At 42.8% G+C, this 24,082-nt stretch overlaps 1 protein-coding gene across 2 annotated transcripts in view; it reads right to left on the bottom strand.

Moving 5' to 3' along the window:
• The window catches only part of GLDN (gliomedin), a 68,705-nt gene extending 54,427 nt beyond the window's left edge, over positions 1 to 14,278 (bottom strand). For both annotated transcript variants that reach the window (XM_067746980.1, XM_067746990.1), the window contains exon 1: positions 13,724 to 14,278. In XM_067746980.1, the coding sequence (XP_067603081.1) occupies positions 13,724 to 14,086 (363 nt within the window). In that variant the 5' untranslated portion in view covers positions 14,087 to 14,278. The remainder of the gene's footprint in view (positions 1 to 13,723) is intronic.
• Positions 14,279 to 24,082: the final 9,804 nt, after the last annotated feature.

Below are 24,082 nucleotides of genomic sequence, written 5' to 3'. Positions count from 1 at the left end.
ATGTCGCTTTCCCAAAAGTCTTTCTTCCCCATCTCAGGTTGGAGATGTTCTTATCTCCCCCACAGCATCCCTCACTTCTCCCATCAGGGCACTCTTGTCATCGCCTGGTTACTTGTTTGTTCCCCACTAATTGTAAGCACTTTGGGGAGGGGAAGTATATATCTTGTTTATTTTTATAACCTCAACACATAGCCAATAGCTTTCCACATAGTAAGCTGTGAATGAATGAATTCTTCATTCCTCAGCAGGAAAGAGAACATTCAAGAAGCTAGAGGCAGGCTTCCCTGGTGGCGCAGTGGTTGAGAGTCCGCCTGCCAGTGCAGGGGACACGGGTTCGTGCCCCGGTCCGGGAAGATCCCACATGCCGCGGAGCGGCTGGGCCCGTGAGCCATGGCCACTGAGCCTGCGCATCCGGAGCCTGTGCTCCGCAACTGGAGAGGCCACAACAGTGAGAGGACTGCGTACCACAAAAAAAAAAAAAGAAGCTAGAGGGAAGACTGAACATGTTAAATAGCAAATTAAAAAATATTAAAAAACACCCAATTCCAATTTATAGAAATGAAAGTTAGAATGTCTGAGGTGAAAAGTACACTGAGTGGGACTAAGAGCAGAAGAAAGATTAATGAATTTGAAGACATAACAATAGAAACTAGACAAAATGGAACACATGGAGAAAAAAAACTTAAAAAGCAAACAGGTCATCAGTGAGCTGTGGAAAAACTTAAAGTAGCCCAATACATGTGTAATTAGAGTCCCTGGCTGGCAGGGTGGGCAGAAAAATATCTGAAGAAATAATGGCAGAAAATTTCCCAATTTTAATGAGAACTATAAACCCACATTTCCAATAAGCTCAGCAAAACACAAGCAAAAGAAACATGAAGAAAATGACACTAAGGCATATAATAATAAAACTGCTTAAAACATTCAGTAAAGGGTAAATCTTAGGAGCAGCCAGAGGAAGAAAAGACACAACCCACAGAGAGGAACAAAGACAAGAACAGCAGGCTTCTCATTGCAAACAGGCAAGTGAGAAGATAGTGGGGTGACGTCTTTCAAGTACTAAAAGGGAAACATTCTCAATTCTATATTCAAAATAATTTTCAAGAATGAAGGCCAGGACTTCAGACATTTCTTACATCTCCCTCTATCATGCTCCACCTAAAATGAACCACCTGCCGTTCAAGGGCCTTTTTCCCTTTCTGAAGCCATGCCCATCTCCCAAGTTTCAGCTCAAATGCCACCTTCTTCTTGAAACCTTTCTTGATTGCCCATTGGATTTTATTCTTACTTCTCTTCGGGTCTTACTATCCTTCGTTCTGTCATATGTGCTTGAGGATTTTCCCCTCCCACTAGCTGATGAGTTCCCTGAGGGCTCCTTTCTTGTTTTTCCTATCACCACAGTGTGCACCCACACTGCCTGGAACAGGCGCTTAGCATCTGTTATACTGACTTACATATTACCTAATCCCTGAAAGATTTCTTTTAAACTTCTTTCCAAGGTATTTCTGACGACTTAGAAGTACCTATTTATTCATTAACAAATACTTGATAAGTTGGGCCCTATGTTTATAAAGGTAAGACAATCTCTGGGTACAAAAAGCTTGCAATATAGTTAATTAATATAATTTGTTGTTTATACAAGAGTTTTAAGGAAAATAATCTGGGTTTAATAATAAGTAGATAGACTCTTGGTTAGAAACTCCCTGTGTCCAGGTCATGAGTATTATCATGCTCAGCATCTCCACTATTTCCTGGGTATACCTCCAACTGGAATTCCTTCCCTCCCAGACTCTGGTATTCAGCTGCCTCTTCAATATCTTCACTTGAACATCTAACAGAAATCTCAATGTCAACATACCCCAAACTGAACTCCTGATATTCCCCTCAAAACTATTCCATCTGCAATTCTTCTATCTCATTAATGGCAATTCCATCTTTCCACTGCTTGGCCACTAACCCTGAAGTCACTGAACTCCTTTTTTCCCCCCCTCATATTCAAGCTGTCAGCAAATTCCATCAGCTGGACATCAGATATATCTGATATATCTGATATATAGATATCAGATATCTACTGCTACCACCCTGGCCTCAGCCACTGTCTTTTTTTACTGCAGTAGCTAAATAAATGGCCTCCCTGCTACCACTGCCCACCCTCCCCACACAGAGAGTCTAGTCCCATCATAGTGATCCTTTGAAAAGGCAGGTCAGATCATATCACTCCTCTGCCTAAAATCCTCCAAAGACTCCCCATAAAGGCTTTACAACAGCCTGCAAGGCCCTACTTGAACTGGTCCTCTTGTCTTTCCTTCCCCCAGTTATCCTCTCCCAGTCTTCTTGCTGTTCCTTGTGCTCTGGGGACACTCTCCTATCTCAGGGTCTTTGCACTTGCTGTTCCCTCTGCCTAAACAGCCCGCCCCTAGATTTCCACATGGCTCACTCCCTCACCTCCTTCAAGTTTTTGCTCAAATGTCACCTTCTTAGTGAGGCCTTCCCCACCCAGAAGACTTCCAGTTGCATCTTCCCCTTCCTGCTCCCTAGTCCTCAACGCTGCTTTATTGCTCTTCACAGCACTCATCACTTTCTAATATTGTAGATAATTTACTTACTTTGGTTCTTGTCAGCTCCTCCCCTCTTCCCCCACTGAACATAAGCCCCAACAGGACAGGGATTTGCATGGTTTGTTCATACTGTTTCTTGTGCACCCACAGTTGTGCCTGTGATATAGTAGGTGCTCAGTAACTACATGCCGAAACTAACACACACCTCCAAAACTCTTAGTATGAAAAGGAACTAGGTTCAGAGACTGTCAGATACCTTAGTCTATATTTGCCCTTGCTGAGTTGTGGATGCATTTTATGAGTGAAGAGGTATTCATCAAATACCTCACTAGAGGTCTAGCGAAGAGTGGAGATATATTTAAAGAGACAAGGTGACCAAAGATGACAAATTAGAGACCAAAACTGTACACAAACAAAGTTTTAGTTGTGTGATACAGACAATAAGTGCAGAAGAGGTTAGGGGTGGAAGAGATGAGTGTTTTGAAGTGAGCTAAGAATCACTTGTCTCCCCCAGGTCTCTAATGGAGTTTTCTGAAGCAGGAGTACTGCTGGAATAATCTCTCACTAACTGTTAATAACAATATTTTGTGCTCACATTGTTTCCTTCAAGAAGCATCTTCAGTTAATTTTTGATTTTTATCTAAGCATTCTTATCTTCACCTTATAGTCAGAAAAGTATACATAAACCATAGTTAAGTAACTTGTCCAATGTTGGGGGAATGGACAAAAAATTAATCCATTATCCCAAACTCTGCCCTTTGGCATTCTTTGTACATAGCAAAAACATTTGTGAAGATGTTTTGTCAACCTACTCCCTGCTCAGTCTCCTTCTCCCTCCGCTCAGAGAATAGCTACAAGTGGTTAGCCCAGAAAATATTTAGAGGATGCCCTTGGGTTGAGATGCTCACCCACAAAATAATTGTTGATGATGTTAGCATCAGAACACTGGATGGATGGAACTGTTGGTTTGACAAACATGCTGTTCCTATGGGGTTCAAAAGATTTGGTCTATGAAAGGATAAATGCATGAGTTCACCTTGAACATGAATAAAATATTTGCAAATTATCCTTAGTATAATTAACGTCCCTAAATTCAATACCAAGCATATATATTGAACCCATGAACCATAAAAATGACTATCTGGGAAATAACATTCTTTCTAGAAGTCTGTGTGTTTCCCTTATGGCACCCGAGACGCCAGACCTTGGAGTTATTCTAGAACCTGCCCTTTCTCTGGCAAGTTCTATTGATTCAATCTCCATTGTTTTAATTACAAGGCTTCAAAAGTCCCTGAAGCACAAAAAGGAAGGATTTGAGAAATACTAAATATCAGTAACAACAAGCTAACATATATTGAGTTCTAGGCACCATGCTAAGGACTTCACATAGATTATTGAATTGAATCCTTATGATAACACCTAAGGTAGATACTACTGTCATTGCCTTCTTAAGAATGAGGAAACTGAGATTCAGAGAGGTTGAGTGATCTGTTAAAGGTCACACAGCTAAGAGGGGAGCTAGGAGTAAACACACATAAAGGCTTTCGGGTCTGCCTTTTAATTTTTAGACTTGTAAAGACCTCTCATAGAGAAGACAGAATTCTTCTTGGAAGAAATGGGTTCTCCTTTCCTTGAATATTCTTTTACCCTTCAGTTTTCCTTCCCTCTTTTTCCTCTCATATTCAGTCTCAAAACAAATTTAGCATCCTCACTTCTAAACTAACCCACTTTAAGTTCCTCAATTCTGTCCATGATGCTACCATCTTTGGATGGATCTGGACCAGGTGGCTCCTTTCTCTTTCTTATATCCAATTAGTTCCCAACTTCAATGCATCCTTATTTCTTGGTATTTCTAGGATCTATATCTTCTCCATTTCTGATGCCATCACCTTAGCCAGACAGAACCATTTCCTGCCTGGACTAATGCAATAATTTCCTAACTTTCTTCCTGTCTCTTGTCTCTCCCCTGTGCAGTCCTTCCTGCATTGTACAGACAGACCTGTCCTATAAAACCACATTCTTCATGATTGCCCCTTGAAAAATTCTCCCAATTGCCCATCAGATTCATTCTCAACTTTTCAAAAGTAGAAATTCAAGGCTCTCTCTCATGTAGCCATCTTAATTCCTCTCCCACAGCCCAAACTCCCCAGTGCAGGAAAGCTTCTTGCTCTTCCAAGCCTTGTACTACGTTCATTCCTGTCCCTAGACCTTGGCTCAAGTTATTACCTGAACTTGGAATGATTTTCCCTCCTTGCCTGCTCAAATCTCACCAACTCTTCATTGCCCATTACAAGTTCTGTCTCCTCCATGAAACCTGCCTTCATCACTTTAGTGAGGATTGATTTTCTCTCTTTGTCACTGCCCTGATGCTTACTGTAAAGGATTTTTCTCTAAAGGTCTTCCTGTTCACAGGGATTGATTCCAAGGTCCTCAAATGCTGCCTAAAGGGAGAAGGCCTTTTCTACCTTTGAGAGAAAGGATTCCAGACCCCAATCACACTAAATTACTGAAAAACTGGGGAATTATTTTGCAGCTGCCAGCTCATCATTTTAGCTTGGGTACAGTTATCCACAATGCATTTCCAAGTCCTTCTCAGTTTTTACATACAGCCAATGCAGGATCTCCAAAGTTCCCAGCACTTTGATAAGCACAAGAAACTTTCTGAGTGGCAAGATGAAGGGGTTATTCTACCTATTGTGTTCAGAACAAATTGCATTTTAAGTGATCTTTAGTTGGCCTTGTTGTTTTAACTCTACCTTTCAGTAAAGAAAATTGTGTCTCAACTTTAGTCAGACTAGAAGTAAATTATATCTACTTAAAATATAGAGCTATTAAAACCCAAAGAGCTACATAAAAAAAAAAAGCAACTGATGGGCTGAAAAATGCTCCCTTTGTAGAAGAATTACAACCTAAAATCATCATCTTGTTTTACACAACATGACCTTTAGTCTGTAGATAAAATGCATGTAAATGAAGCTTGAATGTCAACTAGATTTGGCCAAGGATTTTTTCTGGTGCGGGGGGAGGGAGGGAAGGAGAGTTTGAATAATGTAGATTTTTTTAAACGTCTTTTTTTCCAGATAAGTATGTTTTATCAGATATAAAGACTATTTTGATAGTTCTCACATAGGTACTTACATCCTAGAGAACATGAGACCCCTAAGAAGTAAATTGTTCTCCTTTCTTAGAAGTTTTTTGCTCTACCTTCCACTCACATTTTGTCAATTTTCCAAATGAAAGCACCCAAAACTTTTTTCAGGACTGCCACCAACAGGAATCAGCAGGAGTTAACAACAGCTACGCCAGTCAGAAATGGGGTGAATGTGACTCTCTTCTAGTGGGTGTCAAACCTCGTCATCAGTGGCCATGAAGAAGGGGTGAGGCCCCAGGAAAGCCTGAACTGTTGAAGAAGGCTTGTTCCCATATCAAGGCTAATTCTGTTTTGTTTTCAATGACAAGATGATTTAGGTTGGTGTGATGCCACCCTAGGCTTCAAAAGGCCAAATATGATCCCGAAGCAGCAGCTGATAAAAGCACATATGATCAGACAACTTGGCATTCTGAAGAAAGTGGAGATGAAGAGTAAACCCAGAAACAAGATACTGAGGGCTTTGGACAAGGAGGGCTGCATGATAAAGTCATAGTGATTAATCTCAGTAACAGCAACAATGAACACTTACTGGAAATCTGACTATACCAGGCACTCTCCTTTACCTACATTATTTCCCTTAAACCTCCTAACAGCCCTATGAAGTGCATGCTATTATCTTAATCTTACAGAGGAGGAAACTGAGGGTTGGGGAAATTAAAAGACTGGCCCAAGGTCACCCAGCTACCAAGCTGTGGGCCCGGGATGAGAATCCGTCTGACTCGTGCATCAGACGACTGCCACAACATACCTCAGGGAAGCATCAGGGAGAGAGAATTGGGCTGCAAACCTGACTGTGAAGAAGGAATCCCAGGTCTCTCAAGTTAAGGGCAGGAACACAATGGCTGAAGGTGGCAGTAGCGCCATGTGGAGGTGAGCTTGGAACAGCCAAAGATGGATCCTGAGACATGGGCTTTACAGAGGATGAACAGCCCCTTGGCATTGGAAGACCCGTGATCTGAGCAGTTGTTCTGCAACTCACCCAGACAGGGCTCTCCGCCCAAGGATCTCAGCCTGTCATCTAGTGGGCAGTGGTACAAAATGACAGGCAGGTCTGAGGGATTCTGCTGTCTCCCCAGAGTGGAGTGGCACTTTTCCAGGGGGGGACCATGACTTTGAGTTCATTTTATCCTTGGCACAGTGGCAGTGAAGGTTGAAGGAAAGGCAGGGAAACAGCAGAAAAAGATGAGAGTGGACAATTCACCAGGCCCAAGCAGGTCCATCCTGCTCAGGCTGTAAAGGCTCAGCAGGCTTGTTCCTGTTGCCCTCACCTCTGCTGCTTTGGCTAGAAAGAAGCTAGGAACTTTTGAATAGCCACAGGACCTGAGAGCAGGTCCAAATGGTTTAATGCCTTTCATGTGGTCAACACAACTTCCCTGTCCCTACGGGTCCAGATGCTCAGTCTTGACCCATTTGTTTCTCACATAAATCCTTAGAGAATCATGACAACTGTACATCTACACTGAATGCTTTATTTTCATGTGTGCAAAATATGTGTCAATGAAGAAAGTGTCTGAAGGATGTAGCTAAGGGGCCAACTCTCTCCTGTCTTCCTCACATACCATCATGACCTGATATGTGAGTGAAGTTTATGGGTGTGTTCACAGTACCAATACCAGACACAGTCTTAGCAGAGATGTAGCTTCAAATTCTCTCTTACCCTTGATACCTGGAAATGGCTTCTAACATGCAAATTAACCCCACAGTGTCAGGTGTGACATCCCAAGTGCCCACGTGCACATGCTGCTATGAGGAAGGCCACAGAAACCCACCTCCCAGTCTCTCCGTGTGGGTTATTACTTTGGCTGCCCAGTCTTTTTTTGTTCTGCTCTATCAGGCCTCTGAGCTCTCATTAGGGTCCACTTCATGTGACAGGACCTAATGGGGTATATGTTTCTCCCCTTCAACTGAAGAGAATAGATGGGGTGTGAAACAAGGCCTAGATGTGGGGTTAAATGGGTGGCTAAAAGCTGTCCTAACACTGACTGCCCTTGACTTGGGAAGTCAGCTTATGGGGAGCAAAGGCTTAAGGGCTGGTTCAGCCCCACAGCCTCCCTCTAGAGTGAAACCACAGTCTCAGGGCAGCTCTGTCCTGGGCTCTGTTTCCTTGTGGGAGGTCTTAAACTCCAGGGTTAACCCTATGCTAGAAGAACCCTGATTTTACTAAATTAGCTCTCCAAAGGAACCATCCCTAGCACCCCTCCGTTCCCATGGACCACTGTCTAAATGAGAGGTTGGCAAAGTTTTCTGCAAAGGACAAGACAGAAAATATATTAGGCTTCGTGGGCCGTATGGTCTCTGGCGCAACTACTCAGTTCTCCGGTTGTCATGTGTCAAGCAGCCACAGACAGTACATAAACAAGTGGGCATGGATGTATTCCAGTAAAACTGTATTTATGGTTACTGAAACCTGAATTTCATATAATGTTCAGGTGTCGTGAAATATTATTCCTCTTTTTATTTTTTTTTTCCTATCCATTTATAAATTTAAAAATCATTCTTAAGTCATGGGCTGCACAAAAACAAGTAGCAGCCTTGATTTGACCTTAGGCCATAGTTTGTTAACCCCTGGTCTAAATCCTCAGCTTTTACACCCTGGAAGTGACCCAGTTCGAGTGGGAAAGGCAGGGGTTACCTTCCTTTCCTTCAAGGAAATATAGCATCCATACAAGCAGAAGTTGTAACTACAGGTAATGTAATTTTTGTCCCCTGTAAACAAGATAATGCATAGATCCATATAAGTGTACCTCATAGCAATCATCATGAAAAGTTCTGTTTGCTATAATGCATTACTGCTTAACATAGCTGGAATCTCCTCCTTGAGAATGACCTTCAGAACACATGTTTGTGAAAAGCCATAGTGACAGGAAATCTCCATCCTCCGAAGGTGGAGTTAATGTTTAGAGACAGCCAGAAACAAAACAAAATGAAACAAACCAAACCAAACTGAATGCAAAAAACCATCTCCATTTAACCACCAATAATGATAACAATGGCCTAGATACCACTATCCTTTCAGAACCAGGCTGGGAAATCAGTGGTGGGGGTGGAGGTTGTGCTGGAACTAAATAAAGCCATTTTTGTTCAAAACTACTCATTATTATGAGGTGAGCCTGCTGCAAACTAAGCTTGGAAGTCCTAACATGGCCCCTAACAATGTGAGTGTTGTTTGCCCAACACACTGCCAGTCAATTCAAAAACATTTTGAGGGAATTTTTGTCAATACTTCAAAGCCAAGAGATTTCACATAAAATGTCAGATTTTTTACTTTTCTTGACAAAATTAAAAGATCAGGCACACTGGGCTCTCGTTCTCATACAGCAGCCACAGCAAAAGCCTCCCCTATAGACACAGCACATGAACCGTGGGCTGGAGCAGTCCCTACCATGCCCTATGGCCCCCAGCCCAGGGGCAGCTGCCATGCAACCTTGTGCTTATGGCCTTTTCACTCACGATAAGAGTAACACAATCACATGGTTCAAAAGTCAAAATGATGCACAAAGCTATGCAGTGAAAGGCTCATTCCCACCTCATCCCCACCCTCCCTAAGTAAATACTTTTGTTAATTTCATTTATTTTTTCCCCCTTCTTCCTTACACTTTTGTCACTTAAAATATATCCTGGGGATTGTTCCCATAGCAGAACACAGAGAATTTACTTATTCTTGTTTTACAGCTACCTCGTATCCCAGTGGATGTATAGGTCAGTTTATTTAACTAGTCCTGTAGTGGACACAGGTTAATAGTCTTCTCTTTTTACAAATATTCTGCAATGAATAACCATGTGCATACGTCATTTCAGAGGTGATAAAGTCTGTTGTGCAGGATAAATTCCCACAAGCAAGATTACTGGGTCAGAGGGTAAATGGGTTTGTAATCCAAAGGTATTGCCAAATTGGCTTCCATATGGGTTGTAGCATTTTGCACTCCAAACAGCAATGCAAGAGCATGTCTGTTTCCCTTCAGTTTCCCCAACAGAATATGTCGACAAACCTTTGCAGTTGCCATTCTGACAGGTAAAAATTATATTTCAGAGCAGTTGTAATTTGCATTTTTGAATCAAGAGTTCTTTTCCTGTGTTTTTAAGAGAAATTTGTATTTCTTTTCCTGAGAACTATCTGTTCCATACTCCTACTGAATTCCTATTTCTGTTGCAGATTTCCCTATTAAATTCTTATCTTTTTAAATCAACTTCTAGAACTGCTATATATATTCAGAAGAGTAGCCCTGTACCTATGATATGAGCTGCAAATATTTCTTTCCAGTTTGTCATTTATCTTTTGCCTCTGTTTATGGTGTATGCATTTGTTTTTATTGTTTGTGATGCAGTTTTGTTGTTGTGTGTGCCTTTTAAATGTGGTTAAATTTACTTATTTCATTGTTTGCTTCAGGCTTTTGAGTTATAGTTTGAAAGAAAGGTATTCCCCATTCCAAAATTAAAAATGAATTTACTCATATTTTCTTCTAGCAATTTTAGAGTTTCATTTTTTAAATGTAAATCTTTGATCTATTTAAAGCTTGTTAAGGTGCACATTGTGAGAAGTGAAACTTTCTTGGGTGCTCGACCTAAGATTTCAGGGAGGATGATAAAGCTACCAGAACATCAATAAGAGTGAGATCTGAAGAATGGGTGAGAAAGAGCAACTGATGAGAGGAAGAGGGAGAAGAGGGGTGGTGAGGGAGTGGAGACTAAACAGAAGCAGCATCTCCTGCAGGAGTTCCTGGCAGATGGGTTCCATTACTCACTGGTACCCAGGGCCCCTTTTATTACTTTTCTCCAAAGTAGCCACTTACTTTTAAAGATTTAATGTGTTTGGCCGTACCAAACTAACTGTACTTAAGTAATAATTAGTTATGTTGCCCTTTCAACAAAGTCATTTACAGCTGCCAATCAGTTTCCGGTCAGACTGTGCTAACCAGAATGACCACGCTGAGTTGATGTACTTTCAGCCAAAAGCACAGAACTTAGAAGTGTCAGTTGGCTTAAGAAGACTTTTTTGGAAGACTTTTTGAAATGCTGAAATTAGTCTGCATACAGCTTACTTCTTTGTTCCTAGATCTCTAAGGACATGGGGCTTCTGATTTCACCCTCATTCAAGACCTACTGGTGCTATATAAAAGGGCAAGGGAAAGTGTAGACTTCAACCTTCAAAAGTGGGCACATTGAACTCCATGCTGTACACTAAATAGTTCTCTTAGCAGCTTTTCTACTCAAGGTGCCCTGAGAAAGTTCTTAAAAATTGTTTCCTCATGTGAATAATGCTCTGTTCTGAGAAAAACAGAGAGTAAAAATGAGAAAAATCTGCAAAGGTGAATGGTGAGAGTGTTGCTAAAATAAAGTATGTAAAGGGCTTTTCACCAATTAAGTTGGTTCCTCTGCCCAAAGTAGAGGCCTCAAGGGAGAACTGATGAGCGTGCGATGCTTAACACAGCTGACCGTCATCAGGAAGGCATGCCAAGGTCCTTTGTGTTGGTGAGTGGGCACCACCCCTATCAATTAATTCAGAATCTCTGGGAGGTGGGGCCTAGGTATCAGTCATGTTTAAACTCCCCATATGATTTCAATGTGCAACCACTGCTCTGGAACGGTGTTATTCAAAGTGTTTTTCTCAGACCAGCAGCACTGATGTCAGCGGGAACTTGCTACAAACGCAGAAGCTCAGGCCCCAACTTAGACCTTCTGAATCAGAATCTGTATTTTAACAAGATCCCCAAAATATTCACATGCGCATTAAAGAAGCCATGGGCTAGAGGAGCTTTTCTCAAAGTGTGGCACCTAGACCACCTGTATGAAACTCATCAAGGGGTTGGGAAGGTGGGGGAAATGGGGATCAGGAAGGAAGCCAATTCTGGAGATTATAATTCTACAAATCTGAGGGTGGGGCCCTGAAATCTGCATTTTTAATATGTTCCCAGGTGATCCCTAAGCCTACTGTTTGAGAACTACTCCCAAGAGGAATATGATAGTGGCTTTCTCCTGGCCTGCATAGAAAGTCCCTCAGTGACTCCAAAAGGTCAAAGCACACCCATTGCAAGTGGAAGATGAGTTGGGGATAATCTACAAGTGCTTCTCAGCCTGACAAATGTAATGTTTCTGCTGACTTGCAACAGAGCAGGTGGTGGTAGTTAAATCAGCTTTCATATTGACACAGAAATGAGTCTCTGCGTTCTCTTGGGTTAGCGACCGAACAGGATGCAATTTGGATACATAAGCCTCTACCTTAAAAGCAGGATTAAAAATATAAAATGTTGATGTTCAGATGCATCCTTCTCAGATGATTTCAAAAACCTCTCAAAATGCGTGGTGGAGAGCCAAGAAAGAGTGAATTCTCTTAAGGAGATCTCTTTGTTTCACAGAGTTCTTTTTTTCGAAATTTTTGCTTGGGCCCAGATTTCTAAATGATAACGTGGGTAAAAACTGAATCCAGGAATGGAAAATGTGATCTTTCTCAAAAGATGTGTTTGAAGTGTGTAGTACTTCCATGTAGTTTTACTTTATCTTTTTTATATAAAATACTCCTTGATTGATTGATTGATTTTTGGCTGCGTTGGGTCCCTGCCGCTGCCCACGGGCCCTCTCCAGCCGCGGCGAGCCGGGGCCACTCTCAGCCGCGGTGCTCGGGCCCCTCATTGCAGGGTCCCCTCCTGCCTCAGAGCATGGGCTCCAGGCGCGCGGGCCTCAGCAGTTGTGGCTCCCAGGCTCACTAGTTGTGGCTCACGCAGGGGCTCCAGAGCGCAGGCTCAGCAGCCGTGGTGCAGGGGCCCAGCCGCTATGCCGCATGTGGGATCCTGCCGGACCAGGACACGAACTCTTCCCCCACCCTCCTCCTCCCCTCCCCCCTCCCCCCTCGCATTGGCAGGCGGACTCCCAACCACTGGGCCACCAGGGAAGTCCTCCATGTAGTTTTAAAAGCACTTCAGCTCATGTAAGATATTTTTAAACTTCTATAACAGGTTTAAGTGGATTTATCTTCAAATACCTAGGATTCCAAAATATGGCTCACACTTGACTTGAGGTGACAGAACTGAAATCTTTGTAATTTTAAAGTGAAATAAGACCATAGTGGTTGTAACGGATAATGAAATGAAATGGGGAACTGCAATGTGATCTAAATGTATAATTACTGAGTTAAAATCAGCAAAAGCAAAGAAAGTTAACACTAGAAAACAGATTTCTGAGGCTTTGCTTTAAATACTTTTTTTAACAGCAGTGTTTCTTAAACCTTCTGGGGGTAGTGCAATGGAGCCCCTTTGAAAATCTAACGAAAAGCTATGGACTCTCCCTAGATGCACGCGCCTGCGAGAGCACACGCTGACATTTTCTGAAGTTCCATAGACTTTTTAGAGCCCATATGATGAACCTCAGCTTTGACATTGCGTTTTAAGAAAATTGCGCTATGTTGATTTCCACTATTTTTAAGCACTTTAGACACAAGATTAAGTTTCTCCGTAGAAAGTTCCCGGGGTTGGTAAAATTAGGGCTGATTGTTTTCACTTAAACAGAGACTATTAGGTCGGCAGTCTTGTGCTGATGAGCCGAGGCCAGGTGAAACGCCAGACCACTAGATCATGCCAGGGAAAGAATCCCTTTATTGAAGAAGCCTGCGCTCTCTCAGAAATGCTACCTCCGTGCTCTCAGGGGGCCCCTACGAATTGCACAGGCACAGCCCGGGGCTGCTGTGGCTCCTGGCACACCAGAAGGTGAAAACTTATGTCCAAAGTTAGGAAGCAGGCTCTTAAAAACACTGCCTACTCCGCTCATTTATCTGCAGACTGAACGACGTCAGAGGTGGAAGACTTACCCCTTCACTCCCTCCCCCATTTAACAATGAAGAAACTGACCCCAGAGGGTTAAGGTGCTTGCCAAGGTGACTTCCCCAGAGGGCTCACACCCAGGACCTCTCCCCACGGCACCTTGCCGTCTGGCCGGGGGAGGAGAGGGCGTCTAGGGCTCTCTCCCCACACTGTACGCCGCTCACCCCGGCGGGGGCGTCAAGGGGAGCTGAGACCCCGCCTACCGGCACCATGGAGTAGGTCATCATCAACAGCATGTCGTGGCTCTCGGCGCGGATTTGCTGCGCCGGCTCCCCGCCGTGGCTGCGCTTGTTGCGCGCGGCGCTCACAGGATCTGGCGGTGGCGCGGGCGCCCGGCGAGGTGCGTGACTCAGCTCCGCCAGGAAGGCGCGCAGGGCGCTGTCCTCGCGCTGCTCCCGGCCACGCTGCGCCTCCAGCGCTCGCAGCGCCGCGCTCAGCCCGCGCCACTGGCACAGCGCGAACACCGTGCCCACAGCATTGAGCGCCGAGAGCAGGGCCACGGCGGCCAGGGCGCCGCGCAGCCCCCAGCCCGCGTCCCCGCGGCCTCGCTCCGCGCCTCCGGCCATACTCTGTGCGCCTCGGGCCAGGTCGGGCAAGGCTCTGCCACCTTTCAACCCCGCAGCCTTTATACGCTGTGGGCAAGCTGTGGGCTGGTGGCAGCGCCGTGAGTCACGCCGCCCTTTGGCCTGGCTGGCGGGGCGGGTTGGGGACAGTAGTGGTGGCGCCCGAGCAGCCCGGAGGGACAGGCAGGCGGAGAGGGGGAGAGGAGCAAGTGGAGACAGTCCGCGGAGGGGGGCAGGGCTCACGCTCCTGGTGCCCGGCCAAGCAAACCAGCAAACCCGTCTCTCCTTCCTTTTCCCCCGCTGCCCTGCACGTGGGCATTGCCGTGGCCCAGACGGGCAGAACGAGGGTCAGACTGAGGGGGAGAGCAGGAATTCTTATGGCCTGAGAAGTCGCTGGATTCCACCCCCTCCTCCCCCCACACTGCCCTCTCTGGAGAAAAGGATCAGCATGCCCAGATGCCAAGGCATGTGCCCACTGTCCCTGGGAGGTCTGCTGCTGGGCTGGGTCCCAGGCTGCCTATCATTCCTCCCCAGGGTCATAAGGCCTCATGTGGCCACTGAAGACCCCACTCGATCTTTCCTAGGAAGGGAATGGCTAGAGACAGGGCAACAGCTGGCATTGGAGGGTTAAAAAAGCCACCCATCCAGAAAAGCCCAGCCCTGCATGACAAGCAGGAATCATCTGTGAAGGGAGATTATTCAGGATGTGACAGGCCAAGAACTCTCCCATGAGACCCATATCTGGGAGGTAGCAAGGTGATCAGAAAAAAAACTCCAGAGTGGAAATCAGGAGAACTGGTTCAAACCCTATCATGCTGCTAGCCAGCTGGGGGGCTTTGACATGTCCCAAGACCACTCTGGACTGATTCTGAAGTGCTTTCTGGCTGAAGGGTTGGGACTCTGGGTCCCTGCTGGACCTTACCTTACTTAGCCTGTCTTACTTGAGGGGGCAGTTGCCTCATACCTCCTGGCTACCCCTTCACAGCCCCCACCATTTCCTGTTAGCTCATTTGCTTGCTGTGCCTCAAGGGCCACTGTCCCCCCCCCCCCCAAGTGACTGAGGTCACTTCTCAGTCTCCTCCAAGGACCTCTTCATCCCTATTTTTCTCAGCTTTCTCTAGAATGGCTCTGCCTCCCTGGGGCCCCAGGGCCTGCAGGAGGCCCTGGTCGTGTGGGAAGCCACAACTAGAAGACAAAATTGCGGTTTCCACAGCCCATTATCTCAGAGAAGGAGGTGGCTCCCTGCCACTGAGCCAGCTGGAGCTTCAAGGTTCTGTGTCAAGGTCTGGATTCCTGAGTTTTAATTGGGACATTGACCAACTTGCATATTCTTAAAAGAACATCCAGGATGAGGAATCAGGAAAGCATGAAGGCCCAAGTGGTTCATGAAGGACCTCAACTATGGGGACATGATGTATGGGAGGGGATGGGGGTGATACAGAAAATGTTGTCCAGTTCCTCCCAACTCCAACATATTATGACCTATTGGAAGAACTGCCATGTGCCCTCATCTCTTTTCATCTAGGCATAGGATGCCAACTGTCAGGCTTAGGACCAATGGGGAGAAGCCATGGAGAGACAGAGTTGGAGGTTGGTCGGCTCCAGTAAGATTTTCATTATGTCACTAAAAACTTACTGAGCTCCTACCGTGTGCTGGGCACAGTAATGGGTGTTGGAGGTACAGAAATGAACAAGACAAGCAGCTTTTTCAGTGTAAGCAGTTGGAGTCCCATGGAGCCTCCTGAGCTTCTCTTTAGCCTAACATTCATACAGTTTCTATTGCCAGACCATCTGTCACCAATGCCCACCATTAACAACAGAGTACACAGCTCCTGAGGTTAGGGGTCACATCCTGTTTAACCCTGTCTCCCCCCAACAACCAGCACAGTCCCTCACTTAAAATGGCCATTCAATAATTACCTGTTAAATGAGCAAATTAACAAACGAATGAAAGGCTGTATGGTGAGGGCAAGGCTATGTTAAATGATGTGTGTGTAGTGGTGGTAGGGCTTAAGAATGAAACCCTGCTTATGCCACAGAACAGGCCCCACCTTCCTTGGAAGGCTGCCTGTCTAATGGTCAGGAGAGTGAAAGTAGCCTGACACACACATCCCCACCCTTTCTGGTTCAGAGCCCACAGGCAGTAGAAGATGTTCAATGGACTTTAGTGTGGTTGGCTATGGGCTGTCTGAACTTGCTGATATCCATATACTGTGCCTGTGCTGTTGACCAACTTCTTAGTTCTTCCAGATCTTAGTTCTTTAGTTGGGTTATAGTATGCTTAAGGAAGGGACCTCTCTTCACTGTGTCCATCACAGCATGGACTTGTGCAAAGTAGTAATATTTGATTAATTGATTGTCAATGCTTTTTAAGGAACAGAACTTTGAGTGGGTGGTAAACTTGGCCTTTTGTCTGAATACAGTGACTTTGAGATTGGTTATGTGGGGCGCTTCAATCTGTGGCTTCCTAAGCCTCCTGAGACTTTTTGAGAGGCTGATATGTCTGTGTAGGCTGCCCTGTCTAGTATTCTCTGGATGAGCTGGTACATTCTACTTATTATTAAAAAATAAAGTTAGCTATTAATCTGGCCTGTTTTGTTGATATAGGGGGTTCAAGATACAGCGAGGACATGGGGAGATATCTGAGTTTCCTTTTCTGGAGACCAAAGAAGCCAAGAACATCATGTGCTATCTTTACGGTGAGAAGTAGTTTTTCCATTAAAAGGCAGATGCTTCGTTTCCAAAGGTTAAATAGAATGGTCCTTAGAAAATGATTCCAGCTGGTTAACTTTAGGGCCCTGGAGAATACAATCCAATTCAAGAATATGCTCCAACTTTAATTCCATGGCATTTTCTCCTGATTGTGAAGTGAATAATTTTCATTTACTTTAAGGCCTGGCACTTGGGTATTTTGGTCCAAAGGTTGGCAGCTATGTTGTGACTTCTGATGGTGCTTTGCTGCCTCCCCAGCCCCACCCTTCCTCTTTGCCACCGGTTAGGGAGAAAGTCTCTCTAATAATTGCCAGCATGTACGTCTATCTTCCGCCCAACCACCTCTGGTTTTAACTCCCCATTTCTACATTTTAACCCCAAGAAACTTCAAGCCACCCAACCAAAGTTAGAAATTCTCTCATTTTCCTTGTTTGTTCATTCATTTAACGATTCATTTATCCACTTATTCAACAAATCGAGTGCTTACTATCTGCCAGGAACTGTGCCAGGAACTAGGAATAAGATAGAGAGCAAACCCAGACACCATTCCTGCCTTCCTGAAGCCTACAGTCTAAGAGGGGAGACAGATAAACCAAGTACTCACAGATGAGAGGGTATAATTCTAAATGAGATGATGAGATGGATGCCCTGAAATAAAGGAGTGTGATTCTGTGAGATTATATCACCGAGGTACCTGTCCTAGACGTGGAGTGTGGTGCCAGGGAAGGCTTCCCAGAGGAACTGATGGTGCTTGAGTTGGAAACTAAAGGTGAGTCGTCATTAACTAGGTAACAGTTTGGGTGGGAGAGTTGCAGGCAGAGGGGAGAGCATGTGTGAGGCCCTATAACAGGAGGTACCATGGCTTATTTGAGGAACCATTAAGAAGGCCAATGTGGCTGCAGCATGGAGAGCACTGGAAGCAAGGAGGGGAGGGAGTGAAATGAGGCTGGAGACAGAGTTAGGGGCCAGTCTCTGTGGGTGGGACTTTGTAGGGCTGGGGTCTTTACTGTTAGAGGAGTGGGAAGCCAGTGAGGGGTTTTAAGTGTATGTGTGTGTGGGGGGGGTTGGTTTGGTGGATGACAGATGGCAGTGTTTCGTTTTCAAAGATTACCTTTTCTTGCAGGGTTTGCAGTGGCTCCTGTCACTACAGAAACTATGTATGATCTCTGACCCACACCAGGCTAAATCTCAGCCTTTAAACCCACTTTTCCAAATGAAATAAGAAAACATTGAGTTCTAGAAAGTGCCACTTTCTCTTTCACTGTACATTTAAAGGTAGTTGAAAAATATAACTGCAACTAACATTGAGATGATTTGGCTAATCTTGATACTAGCTGGGATTTTTATATAATACCCAGCAGATATTTGCATTTTCTGAGAAGTCAGCCTTTGGTGCTTCAGGCTGAGACCACCACATCAGGTTATGCCTAGGGTTAGGAATAAGGCTAGATGATATTGCTTCCCTTATGAGATTTTGGTCTAAGTTGATCAGGTAACAGATTTCCACCTATCATAGTTAGAGTTTCTTAGGCCTTTGAGCAGCCCAATTATTGTTGGACATGGAGCTATCCAAGGTTGTACAGCAGTGCTATCTCAAATTTCCCCTCTACCCTTTCTGTGCTTTGTTTCCTTTGTTTACAGGTAAACATACCCCCCCATCCCATCCTGCCCTTTTAGCACATGGTAGCCAATTGTCACAGACTGGGTTCCCTGAAGCAGATACTGAGATACAATTTGGGGTGCAAGATATATATTAGGGATCAGCACCTATGAAGGAAAGAAAGAGGAAGTAGGATTGGGCAGAAGGAGAAGTCCAACTCAGTGCAGTTCTGCCAAGCCTTGGCCAGCCCACTGGGAAGCTCTGGATTGAGCATTGCCCATCAGTGTCCTGTGTCAGGCCAGAATGACTGGGCTTCCTCCCTCTTCTCTCTGGGTCACAGGGCAGATGTGGGCTGCCCTGGGGAGGGTGTGGCCTTGGGCCAGGCAGCTCTTGAAGCTGAGGCACACCTTGACCTCACTCCCTGCAGCAAGTCCTTCCTTGAAGGGGGACATGGGCACATCTCCATGTCCACATTTCCACCTGATTAGTGACAGACAGGTCCCCAAATTCCAACATTAGTAGACTCTTAATTGTAACCTTGTCAGACTGTTGAGAAAAGTCTTCTTTTTCATCTGGAGTTATGGCCTTTCAGTACATAAAAAAAGTGATTGTTTTCAGAGGCTGAAGGAAAAATATGAAGAGGAGCTCCAAGACTGGCTTTGAAATGGCTATATCCGTGGAAGTAAGATAATACTGCAAAGCCACACTTAAGAAACTTGAACCGCTGTTTTTGCAAGGACAAAACAAAGCTTTATATGTGTAGAGCAGTTCAGTTTCCAAAGTACTTTCTCATGTCATTTGAACCCCATAATAAGCCTGTGAAGTGAGCAGGGTAAGTCTTACAACCATTTCACAGATGGAAAAGCAAGGCTCAGGTGGGGTTAAGTGCCTTGCTCAAGATCATCCTGTTGTAACCTCACCAGCATTTATCCATGCCCTCTTCATTGAAAGTGGGAACCTTCTTGGCCCAAATTTTGGCCAGTTAGGAATGCTCAAGATCATGGGCAGAAAGTAGGGGAAAATAGGGCAGGGAAAGGATTCAATTTGATGAAATGGAAAAGGGCTTAGAGTGGCACTTGGCTCCAAGGCTTAAAAACAAAGGCGGCGTAAGCACTGAATGCTAGAATGTGTGAGCTTCACAAGGGAGAGGAAACCAGTCCCCAGTCTAACATTTTATGGAGGGTTCACAGAGAGCAATGATGTCAGAATATGATTTCCTGGAGACTAGGTAGTGGAACCATCATCTCTGAATCTCAGAGATGAATAGTGAACCTGAACGAAAGGTTAAGTAGGAGTCTGAGAGCCCAGGACCTTTTCTTCCTGGGATCAGAAGCCAGAGTGACAAGCAAGATTATATATGCCTCATCTCTCCAGACGCTAAGTGGGAGGGACCAAAAGGGATTCCTGCCAATATCAAGACTGGAGAAGATGGCACTACATCTACAGAGCCAGGGGACTGAAGCCAGGCATTGGAGGACTGTCCCCAGCCAGGGGGAGTGCAGATCAGACTACAGAGCCTGACTGCGATGACTTCTTTTTCTTTTTTTCTAAGAGATGTGCACAGCTGTGATACTGGGCTTTATCTCTCCCATCCTTCTCTCTCTCTCTCATTCTTTTTTTCACGATCTTACAAAACAACTAGGAATGAATTATTCTTGTGTGTCATTTTACCTTCTTTCAAAACATGTTATCGTGGTAAAAACACTTAACATGAGCTCTACCTGCTTTACAAAGTTTTAAGTATATGATACAGTATTGCTGACTATAGGTACAATGTTATACAGCAGATCTCTAGGATGTATTCATCTTGCTTAACTAAAATATTACATCCTTTGATTAGTAACTCTCTATTTCATCTTCCCTGGCTCATCCCCAGTCTCTGGCAACCACCATTCCACTCTTTGTTTCTATGAACTTGACTATTTTAGATACCTCACATAAATGAAATCATGTAGTATTTGTCTTTCATGATGACTTTTTTCATAATGCCTTTTTAGCATAATGTCCTCAAGGCTCATCCATGTTGTCTCATATTGCAGAATTTCTTTCTTTTTTAAAGGCTGTATAATGTTCCATTGTATGTATATACCACATTTTCTTTATCCATTCATCTGTTGATGGACATTTAGGTTGTTTCCACATCTTGGCTATTGTGAATAATGCTACAATGAACACAGAAGTGCAGAAATCTCCTTGAGATCCTGATTTCAATTCTTTTGGGTGAATACTCAAGAGTGGGATTGCTGGATCATGTGATAGTCCTATTTTTAACTTTCTGAGGAAACTTCATACTGTACCATAGCAGCTGTACCATTTTACAATCCTACCAACAGTGTACAAAGGTTTCAGTTTCTCTACATTCTCACCAACACTGTTGACTTTTGGTTTTTTGATGATAGCCAGTGTGAAATGATATCTCATTATGGTTTAGATTTGCATTTTCATGATGATTAGTGATGCTGAGCAGTTTTTCATGTACCTGTTGGCCATCTGTTTGTATTATTTGGAGAAATGTCTATTTAAGTAGTTAGCCCATTTCTTTAATCGGGTTATTAGTTTTTGTGCTATGGAGTTGTAGGAGTTCCTTATATAGTTTGGAGATTAACCCCTTATCAGACATATGGTTTGCAAATATTTTTTCCCATTCCATATGTTGCCTTTTTACTCTGTTGATTGTTTCTTTTGCTGTGCAGAAGCTTTTTAGTTGGATGTAGTCTCACTTGTCTATTTTGCTTCTGCTGCCTGTGCTTTTTGTGTTAGATCCATGAAATCATTACCAAGACCAATATCATGAAGAATTTCCACTATGTTTTCTTCTAGAAGTTACAGAGTTTCAGGTCTTACATTTAAGTCTTTAATAAATTTTGAGTTGCTTTTTGTGTATGATATAAGGGTCCAATTTCATTCTTTTATATATATATATATATCCAGTTTTCACAACACCATTTGTTGAAGAGACTATAATTTTCCCTTTGTGTATTTCTCAGCACACTTGTCAAAGATCAATTGATTGTATATGCATGAATTTATTTCAGGGATCTCTATTCTGGTTCATTGTCTATACTTCTGTCTTCATGCCAGTACCATACTGTTTTGACTACTATAGTTTTGTAATATATGTTGAAATCAGGAAGTGTGATGCCTCCAGCTTTGTGCTTCTTTCTCAAGATTGATTTGGCTATTCATGGTCTTTTGTGGGTCCATATGAATTTTAGAATTGTTTATCCTATTTCTGTAAAAAACTGCCATTGGGATTTTGATAGGGATTGAATCTGTAGATAACTTTGGGTACTATGGACATTTTAACAACATTAAGTCTTCTAATCCGTGATCACAAACTGTCTTTCCATTTGTGTATATTTTCTTTGATTTCTTTCACCAGTTTTATAGTTTTCAGTATGTAAGTCTTTTACTTCCTTAGTTAAATTTATTCCTAAGTATTTTATTATCTTGTGCTATTGTAAAGGGACTGTTCTCTTAATTTCCTTTTCAGATAGTTTGCTCTTCGTGTATAGAAACACAACTGATTTTTGTATCTTTACTGAATTTGTTTATTCTAACCGTTTCTAATGGAGTCTTTAGGGTTTTCTATTTATAAAATTGTGTTTTCTGCAAACAAGGTCAACTTTATTTCTTTCCTTCCAGTTTGGATGTCTTTTGTTTCTTTTCTTACCTATTTGCTCTGGTAGGACTTCCAGTACTATGTTGACTAAAAGTGGTGAATGTAGGCATACTTACCTTGTTTCTGATCTTAGAGGAAAAGCTTTAGTTCTTCACTATTGAGTATGATGTTAGCTGTGGGCTTCTCGTATATGACCTTTATTATATGGAGGTACTTTTATGCTGTTCTTAGTTTGTTGAGGGGTTGTTATCATGAAAGAATGTTGAATCTGTCAAATATTATTCTGTATCTATTGCAACAATCATGAGATTTTTTTCCTTTATTCTGTTATGTGGTGGCACACATTAATTAATTTCCATCTGTTGAAAGATTTTAGCAACCCAGAGATAAATTCCATTTGGTTATGGTGTATGATTCTTTTAATGTGCTGTTGGATTCAATTTGCTAGTATTTTGTTGAGGATTTTTACATCTATATTTATCATGGAGGTTAACCTGCAGGTTTTTTTTTTTTTTTTTTTGCGGTGTCTTTATCTGCCTTTGTTATCAGGGTAATGTTGGCCTCATAAAATGAGTGTGGAAATGCTCCCTCCTTTTAAATCTTTTGGAAGACTTTGAGAAGGATTGGCATTAATACTACTTTAAATGTTTGGTAGAATTCACCAGTGAAGCCGTCTGGTCCTAGGCTTTACTTTTTTGGGAGGTTTTTGATTACTCATTCAATCGCTCTACGAGTTACAGGTCTATTCATATTTTCTATGTCTTCATGATTCAGTCTTGATTCTTGTCTTCATGATTCAGTCTCATGAAACATACATGAGTGTATGTTTCTAGAAACTTACCAATTTCTTCTAGGTCATCCAATTTGTTGGTGTATGATTATTCACAGTAGTCTCTTTTGATCCTTTTATTTCTGTGGCATGGGTGGTAATGTCTCCTCTTTCATTGCTGATTTTATTTATTTGAGTCTTCTCTCTTTTGTTCTTAGTCTAGCTTAGGGTTTATCATTTCAAAGAACCAGTTCTTAGTTTTGTTGTTTTTTCCTGTTGATTTTCTATACTCTATTTATTTCTGCTCTAATCTTTATTTCCATTCTTTGACTAACTCTGGCCTTAGTTTGTTCATTGTTTTTCTTGAGGTGTAAAGTTAGGTTTTTATTTGATATCTTCCTTCATTTATAGTGTAGGCATTTATCTCAATAAAATTTCCTCTTAGTATTTTTTTTGCTACATCCCGTATGTTTCAGTATATTGTATTTTGTTTCTGTTTGTCTTGAGGTAGTTTTCTAATTTTCTTTTTGATCTCTTCTTTGAATTAATTGTTGTTTAAGAGTGTGTTGTTTAATTTCCAGACATTTGTGAATTTTCCAGTTTTCCTTCTGGTATTGATTTCTAGTTTAATTCCATTGTGGTCAGAAAAGATAATAATCTTAAATCTGTTAAGACTTGTTTTGTGACCTAACATGTGATCTACCCTGGAGAAAGTTCAATGTGTACTTGAGAAGAATGTGTGTTCTGCTGTTGGGCAGAATGTTCTGTGTATATCTGTTAGGGTCATTTGGTCTATAGTGTTGTTCAAGTCCCATGTTTTCTTATCAATCTTCTGTCTGAATGTTCTATCCATTATTGAAAGTGAGGTACTGAAATATTCTACCATTTTTCTATTGCTTTCTATTTTCCCCTTCAGTTCTGTTGATGTTTACTTATATGTTGAAGTGCTCTGATGTTGGGTGTGTATATATGTATATATATTGTTATATCTTCCTGGTAGATTGACACTTTTATCTTATATACTTATTTGTCTCTTGTAACAATTTTTGCCTTAAAGTTTATTTTGTCTGATAGAAGCTTAGCCACTTTTACTCTCTTTTGGTTACCATTTGTATGGAATATCTTTTTCAATCTCTTCATTTTCAGCTACGTATGCCCTTAATCTAAACTGAGTTTCTTGCAGACAGCATGTAGTTGGGTCTTGTTTTCTTATCCATCTAGTCACTCTTTGTCTTTTGATTGAAGAGTTTAATCCATTTACATTTAAAGTAATTATTTATAGGGAAGGATTTCCTA

This window comes from Pseudorca crassidens, chromosome 1, assembly GCF_039906515.1.
Source record: "Pseudorca crassidens isolate mPseCra1 chromosome 1, mPseCra1.hap1, whole genome shotgun sequence".
Lineage (NCBI taxonomy): Eukaryota > Metazoa > Chordata > Mammalia > Artiodactyla > Delphinidae > Pseudorca > Pseudorca crassidens.
Note: the sequence above shows the minus strand (reverse complement) of the source record. Positions and strands in the feature narration are given on the sequence as shown.